At 53.7% G+C, this 8,108-nt stretch overlaps 1 protein-coding gene across 1 annotated transcript; it reads left to right on the forward strand.

Annotated features, from left to right (window-relative positions):
* Positions 1-1,757: 1,757 nt before the first annotated feature.
* On the forward strand, positions 1,758-6,515 carry TRIL (TLR4 interactor with leucine rich repeats). Its single transcript, XM_040592885.1, is given in 2 exon segments — positions 1,758-3,302; positions 3,304-6,515. Coding segments are annotated over 2 exon segments (2,274 nt in total). The 5' UTR covers positions 1,758-2,012; the 3' UTR covers positions 4,288-6,515.
* Positions 6,516-8,108: the final 1,593 nt, after the last annotated feature.

An 8,108-nucleotide genomic window follows, 5' to 3' on the forward strand; every position in this document is an offset into this window, starting at 1 on the left:
CCCCCCTGAAAACAGCTTACCTTGCCATAACCATATTCTACCATATTATTGGTCACACTTTTTCCCAATAAGCAAGTTCTAGTTCAGAGCTGCTCGAAGACATTTGCAGACTTCTTCCAGATTATCTAAAATGTCACCCTCCTACTCCAAATATGACTTCCCACACCAGCACAATGCAGTTACCACTGCAAAAGGATTATTTTTCATAAGGCCTAGCCCCAGCTAACTACAAGAGCCAGGAATTAAGATGCTCATAGCAATGCCCCTTTGACTGCGCCAAGCCTTATCCCTTCTCTTCAAGGTTTCTTCAGACGGCCATTGTGTTTTTGAGGCAAATCTGCTGATCACCTCCATGCACAACACTGTGCTTCATGCTCCTGAGCAGGCCTGGAGCACACTTCATATTCTCCAACCGCTAAAAAGTGGGACCGGATCAAAAGTTTGATCAAAGTAACACCTCTCCATGAAAGCAGACTGTAAGGACTCAGCACAAACTACCATACCATGCTCCGCTCATACTGACACTGCCACTAACCACAAAACTTCCATGAAAGCTGTCTAAATTCTGCCTTTAGATGGGAGAAAGGAACATGGTTTGCACACTGCTTTAGTCCAGAAGTGTGTGCAAAGTGTGGGCAGTTGGATACTGTCCAGCCTCATGTATAACACAGTTTCCAATTTATTTATTAAATTTGCAACGTGGTATTTTGGGCATTATCTTCTTTCTCTCATCATCCTTAACAGCCTCATATACCCTTCGTATCTAGGCATTTCCTCCTGCCCTTAGAAGCTTATTTACCCCATTGGCGACATCTTACAAAGCCAAACAACGCCAACAGGGAAGGCAAGTCATTGAATGGATGGGTATGCAGTCTACTTTGTTTTCAGTACACTTTCCAACACCTGCCTTTCACTCTGAATTTGTTTGCTGTTGAAAGAGAAGAATCTTTAAAATGGGAATTATTTCTGAAGGGCATCCTAACCACCCTGACGAGGCATTTGTGGAGCTGGAGCTACGTTCAACTGCATCTTCGCTTGCAGCTTTGTCAGGAACCTACTAGGCAGGAGGTGGGGAGAAAGAATGAAAATTCATCCTTTGATGTACTTGTAGGTGGCTTAGTCCTCCGAATGCCGTTTGCTCAAAACAAAACAAAGTCCTTAATCCGTGGTAAACCGTACCTATTGCTTTTGGCAGGTTTCTAAATACAAGAAACAAAAAAAAAAAAAAAAAAAAAAAAAGAAAAAGAAAAAGAAAAAGAAAAAGAAAAAGAAAAAGAAAAAAGGGGTGTTGGGGGGTGGGGCAGACGACAACCAGTTTACTTCTGTTCCCTTCCCCCTTCCCGATGCGCAGCTCTATCTGCAGCCCATGTGGCTGGGAGGCAGCCACAGCCGGTTCCAATTCCTACTTTCCCACTTTGCGCCCCTGCTCGCTGCCGGGGCTGAGCCGAGCCAGGACCGGTCGCGGCTCCCTCCCCCCGCCCCCCCTCTCCCCCGCTCCATCCGATCCTCCGGTCCCCCAGGGCACAGTGTGGGAAGTACGAATTTCCGCTGAGTTTTCTGGGCAAGTTTCGGAGCTCGTCTTTCTCCTGCTCCCCGCTCCGCCCTCCCTCCCCGCTCCGCCCGCCCCCCCCCCCCGCCCCTGGGACAGCCGGCGGAGCAGCGGGCAGCCGCGCCGTGCCGTGCCGTGCCGCGCCGCTCCGCCCGCACCCCGCCCGCCCCCCCGCGGCAGCACCGGCCCCGCGACCGCCGAGCCGCAGCCTGCGGGCCGCGAGGGGCGGCGGAGCCCGGGCGGCGGCGGCCCGCAGCCCTCCCGGCCGCTCCGTGCCCCCCGGCCGGCTCGGGCGAGCCCATGGTGCCGGGCACCGCGACCTGCAGCCGCCGCCGCGCCCGCCCGCCCGGCGCGGAGCTCAGCCCGGCGCGGAGCAGAGGAGTGGCCGAATAGCAGCCGCGGCGGGGGGGATGCCGGAGAGAGACAAAGCCGGCGGGGGAAGCAGCCCACGGCTCGTCCCGGGATGGGGGCGCCGCGCCGGGTCCGCCTGATGTTGCTGACGCGGGTGCTCTGGGGCTCGGTCCCCCTCTTCCTCCTGCTGCTGCCTGCGGCCGAGCCCATCTGCCCCGAGCCATGCGACTGCCAGCAGCACCAGCACCTCCTCTGCACCAACCGGGGCCTGCGCTCCGTGCCCAAGGCGGCCGAGCCCCAGGATATCCTCACCTACAGCCTCGGGGGCAACTTCATCGCCAACATCTCCGCCTTCGACTTCCACCGCCTGGCAGGGCTCCAGCGCCTGGACCTGCAGTACAACCGGATCCGCTCGCTGCATCCCAAGGCGTTTGAGCGCCTGGGTCGGCTGGAGGAGCTCTACCTGGGCAACAACCTGCTGCTGGCGCTGGCCCCTGGCACCCTCAGCTCCCTGGCCAAGCTGCGCATCCTCTACGTGAATGCCAACGAGATCGGCCGCCTCAGCGCTGCCTCCTTCTCTGGCCTCAGCAGCCTCGTCAAGCTGCGGCTGGATGGCAACGAGCTGGGCTCACTGGGCGACTCCACTTTCTCAGGGCTACCGAACCTACTCTACCTGCACCTGGAGTCCAACCGCATCCGCTGGCTGAGCCGCGGTGCCTTCACCGGCCTGGCTAAGCTGCGCTTCCTCGACCTGTCAGGCAACCAGCAGAGCTCCCTTCGCCACCCAGACGTCTTCGGGCCACTGCGCTCCCTCCACACGCTGCTGCTGGCCAGCAACAACCTGCAGCAGCTGACAGGGGGGCTTTTCCAGCACCTGCCTGGCTTGGCGAAGCTCTCGCTCAGTGGCAACCGACTGGCTCACCTGGCCCCAGATGCCTTCGCGGGGCTGGGTTCGCTGAAGGAGCTGCGCCTGGAGGGAAACCTGCTGAGCCACCTGCCCGCTGCCCTGCTGGAGCCGCTGAGCAGCCTGGAGGCGCTGGACCTGAGCCGCAACGCGCTGACCGCCCTGCACCCTGCCACCTTCGGCCGCCTCGGCCGCTTGCGGGAGCTCAGCCTGCGAGACAACGTGCTGGCCACTCTCCCAGGCGAGCTCTTCGCCTCCAGCCCGGCTCTCTACCGCCTGGAGCTGGAGGGGAACGCCTGGAGCTGCGACTGCCGCCTCCGCGGCCTCAAGCACTGGCTGGGGGCCTGGCACTCCCAGGGCCGCCTGCTCACCGTCTTCGTGCAGTGCCACCTGCCGCCCGCCCTGGCGGGCAAGTACCTCGACTACCTGCAGGACGCCCAGCTGCCGCCTCCGCAAGACGGCGGCCCCTGCCACGACGGTGCCGCTCCCGCCTCCGCGCCCCCCGCCGCCGGCCGCCGAGGGGCTCGGCGGCAACAGCAGCGGCGCGGGGGTGCCCCGCGGGCCGCCGCCGTCCGCCTCCACCGCCCGCCTGCTGGGGGCGCCCGAGAGCGCGGCGGCGCCCAGGGCCGCGGCGGAGCCGGGCAGCCCCACGCCGCCGCCGCCGCCCGCCCGCCCGGCCGCCTCCGGACCGGCGCCGCCCAGCGCCCCGTGGCCCCGGCGGGCCGGGAAGCCCCGCGCTGCGCCGGCCGCCGGGGTCCCGCCGCTGGTGTCCGACCCGTGCGACTTCAACAAGCTGTTCCTCTGCAACCTGTCGGTGGAGGCGGTGGGCTCCAGCTCGGTGACGGTGCGCTGGGCCGTGCGGCCGCACCGCAGCCCCCGCCTGCTGGGGCCGGTGAGGTTCCGCCTCCTCTTCGACCGCTTCGGCGCCGCCGTCAAATTCCAGCGCTTCGTCTACCTGCCGGAGCGCGGGGAGCCGGCTGCCACCCTGCGGGAGCTCCGCCCGGACACCCCCTACCTCGTCTGTGTCGAGGGCATCCTCGGCGGCCGCGCGTGCCCGGTAGCACCGCGGGACCACTGTGCCGGGCTGGTCACCCTGCCCGAGGGCGGCGTGGCGGCGGGCGGGCCCCGTGGCCCTGACCAGCAGCTCCTCACGCTGGTGCTGCTGGCGGTGAATGCGCTGCTGCTCTTGGCGGCGTTGGCCGCCTGGGCCTCCCGCCTGCTGCGCAAGAAGGTGCTGGGGCGGCGGCGGCGGAAGGCAGCCCCCGTCCACGTCCGCCAGCTCTACTCCACCCGCCGGCCCCTCCGCTCCATGGGCACCGGTGTCTCCGCTGACTTCTCAGGCTTCCAGTCGCACCGGCCACCCCGCGCCGCCGCCTGCGCCCTCAGCGAGGCCGACCTCATTGAGTTCCCCTGCGAGCGCTTCATGGATAGCGGCGGCGGCCGCCACGGCGATGACCACCTGCTGCAGCGGTTCACCGACTGAGCCCGCCCAACTACGGCTCCCGGCGGGCACCGCGCAGAGGCGAGCGGTGGGCACTGCTGGGCAACGGGGCCCACCGGGAGCTGTGGTCGGCGCGGCGAGGGGAGGCGGCCGCTGGGCTGAGGGTACGGCCGGGCCCCGCCGGGCTGCCGCCTCCTCAGGGAAAGCTGCGTGCGGTCGCTGCCCTCAGCCACGCTTACTGCAGGCCGGGACTGATGCCGTGTGTGAGGTGGGCTTAGTCGGTCACCCCTGATGGAAGGTCGCCGTTCCTCAGAATCATCGCTAGCCAAGCAAAAGCCGCGACTGGGCAGCTGCTCGGTGCCATGAGGGGAGAGAAGGGCGGGAGCTCGTGCGAGCAGCAGCAGGTGCCTTACGCCAGCTCAGAGCCGTGAACTGAAGCGTGCCGCTTTACAGGTGGCTTTCTCGGACTGCAGCTGGGCCGTTCCAAGGCACCGGCGCTTCCTAATTAAAAATTTGGACGGAGGGTTGTCTTCTAATGTAGTACAACCAGTGAGTTGTCTAGAGGGCTTGAAACACACATTTTGTGCTGAACAGTTTGAAGACTGTGCCATCTTAACTCGCACTGAACGTGAGGCAGTTTTAACGTGCACGGGTGTGTTTTCATACTTTTTTTGTAAACGGGAAACAATAATGCAGCTGGTTAGTTTTGCAGGAATGTATTGCTGACACCACTAGGAAAAACTGAGTTCTGTAATATGTTTACAAATGAGCTATTTTAAAATTCTTTTTTTCAATAAATACTGCTTGGTACTTGCACACAGTAATGTGTGTGGTAGTTGTCTGAGTCTGTGATGGTCAGTGGATCGCTGACCCTCACATAATCCATTTCTAAATGGGTGGATGCAGAGATGAGCTGTTGATGGATAAATAATATTGGTGCCTTTCTTCAGAAACAGTAATAGGTGAGAATATTTCAGGAATGTGAAGCAGTCTTTATCCTAACAGGCAATTCTCTCTTAGCCTTAGCCTACTAAAATTAGAAGCTTTATGTACCTCACTGTGAAATAAAACATTTTTGTATATTAATCTAGATTCTGTGTTTTGTGTAGCTGAGTGAGTAGTGCTGAAGTTAAACCTTTATGCAGTAGTATATGATGTTTGAGTTGGTTTTGTTTTGTTGTTGGTTGTTTTTCTTTAATTTGACTTTTGTCTTTGGTTTTAGAGCAATGCTAATCATTTTTTGATCAGTTGCTCTCTACTTTCTCAAACTTCTACTTTCCTAAATATTTACAGAATGTGGTTCTGTTACTATGAAATATGGTGGTTTAGTTTACATTAATAATTCTCTCTGTGTGGTCTAGAAATGAGCTACTTAAAAAGGTCCAAACTGGGGTTACGCTTTAAATGCAAATGTTTTAGATGGAGTTTGGTAAATTGTTGAGACCATTGATGCTACTTTTGCTCCTTTGAATTTAATGTGCAACCTCAGATGAACTCTTCAGGAACTGAATGGCTTCCAGGAAGTGTCAGTGAACTATGGAGACAATAGTCTCAATATCATGCATTCACTGCTGACCTGAGGTGTTCGTGACTACAAGTTGTTTATTACTCTAGTTGCAAGTAAGCAGTGTGGTTTGTTGGGGCTTTTTTGTTTGTTTTTTTCAGATGACAAGCATTTACAAAAGACACCATACCTTCAATTGGAGTTCAGTGACTGAACAGAGAGAAAAGACTTTATGTTCTGAGGGAATTTTGTTCAATCTTTAAATTCAAGTCGGAGGAAAGGATGGAGTGTAGAGATCATTTGCCTTAATCTTTGCCTGTTAAATGCTGGGGGGAGGGGGGGGGGGGCGGGGAAGTCTTGATTCTGTCAGTAGTAAAAAGTCCTTTTGGATTTACGTTGACAGGCAGTAGTTTTCATTAATATCAGGGGCCAAACTTGATTGTCTGAGTATAGATTAAAATTCATAACTCTTATAGACACAATGTTGAGTGGAATTAAAACTGAAGGAAACCAGGATCATGTTTTATTTTTTGTTAAGAATCTTAAATTTCTGTTCCTTTGGACACCTGGGTGCTTTTGGCCATTTATGACTGACTGTGGAATACACCACTGTTTGTGTTAGAAATGCAGTGGGGATTATTGAGTAAAGCTGTGTATCACACTAACATTAGCTCTTATCACTGGATATTCTTCCAATGGGAGATGCATAGATGCTGTACATGGTTATAATCAATTATGTCAATAAATCCATTTGCTGAAAAGAAAATTGGTGTCTTAGATTTTATCTCATAATGCATCACTTCAATCATAGACTGGCTGTAAGTTCTTTGTGTTACTAGCACTGCTGTTTCTTAGGCCTGCAGAGCGCGCCTCATCGTGCATTCTCTCATGTCTTTTCACCACATGTTATGTTTTCTGTTTTGGTTGTTATATGTTTGGATGGTGCAGACAGTAAAATAATTAAAATGGTCAGCTCTGGGACAGGTAGACCACTGTCCCAAGATAGACTAATAAGGTGCCATTACATTAGTGGACTAATGATCCTTTGTAAGCTAAATAAGAAATAATGATTGTTTGGGATGTCAATATTTGATGCACGTTGGAAGTTACAGTTCTGAGGGTTTTTCAGTACCGTGAGGCTACTGATATTAAAATGTCATGTTGAGCACACACGTTTTCTAAGTAAGAATTCACTGCTGCTTTTTGAATTTATAAAAACATGTGAAGAATTGCTACAATGAAGTGGAAATAGATCTTTGTCCCAGCCTAGGAGAGGTAGATACATAGATTTACACAACAACAACAAACATGGTTAACAGAATGAAGTTGGCAACTTCTTGAAATTGAGAAGTTCTGTAACTAGGAGTACTTAGGCTTTGCATGCAGTTGTTACTTGCAGCTTTTTTGCAGGGGAGAGCTGTACTGGCAGGTGGTTCAGGAAAGAAATGTCAGCAACATTCAATGACCAAGTGATGTCAATATTACATGGCTCTATTTTTACCAGCAGTAAAATATTTATATATATTTGGGTCTTTTTTTAAGTAAGTTCCTTTCTAAAGAATGACTGTAAAAATAGCCTTTTCTAAATGGATGAACTGCCATCAATTTATGCTCAAAATGTTTGTCCTTCTAGCAGAAATAGAGTTTTACTGCCCTGTTCTCTCCTGGAACCCATGCAGCTTGGGGAAGTGTCACCTGAATGCTGTCCTGCTAAGTAATTACTGAGCATGTTATCTATCAAAGACTGCAAATCACCAAAAGATTGTCCCGTCGAAGTAAAAGGAGTACTGCTGAGGGAGGTCTGCAAAAGGTAGTGAGGCTTCCCTGGTGGCAGCTCTGCTTGGGTCCGCAGCCCCTGCCCACCTCCTGCTTCCCTCGCAATCCCTGACCCTTCACTGCAGGCAGCTGGATGGTGAACTGCAAAATTGATCCTCCTTGGAAATAAACCTTCCCTAGTACCTCCCCTCTCCCCTAATTTTCAGCCAGCTCAGTTTCTTTGATTCTGTTCAACTCACACAAGTATTGGAAGTGGAAAATGTGGGGGTGCGGTGCAGAGGCAGGAAAAAACAAAGATGAAAAGCTGCTTAAACAATCATAAGTAGTCTTGACACCCAGTTTGTCCACAGTCTAATAAAATCTAGACTATTCACATTAGATAAAAATCATATGTAGAGGATATACCTTTACTGGAAAATCATTAATCGGCAAACCCGAAAATTATTAAAACTTCTCTACAAGATCCTAGAAACATTGACGTTAACAATGCAGGGCTAGAGAGAAATAATCTGAAGAGAACAGAGCTGTAATGGTGTCCATGAAGGTCTACATGCGCATGAAAAACCCTTGCTGAAAAGCACCG

The sequence above is a fragment of the Falco naumanni genome, chromosome 4 (genome assembly GCF_017639655.2).
Source record: "Falco naumanni isolate bFalNau1 chromosome 4, bFalNau1.pat, whole genome shotgun sequence".
NCBI classification, from domain to species: domain Eukaryota; kingdom Metazoa; phylum Chordata; class Aves; order Falconiformes; family Falconidae; genus Falco; species Falco naumanni.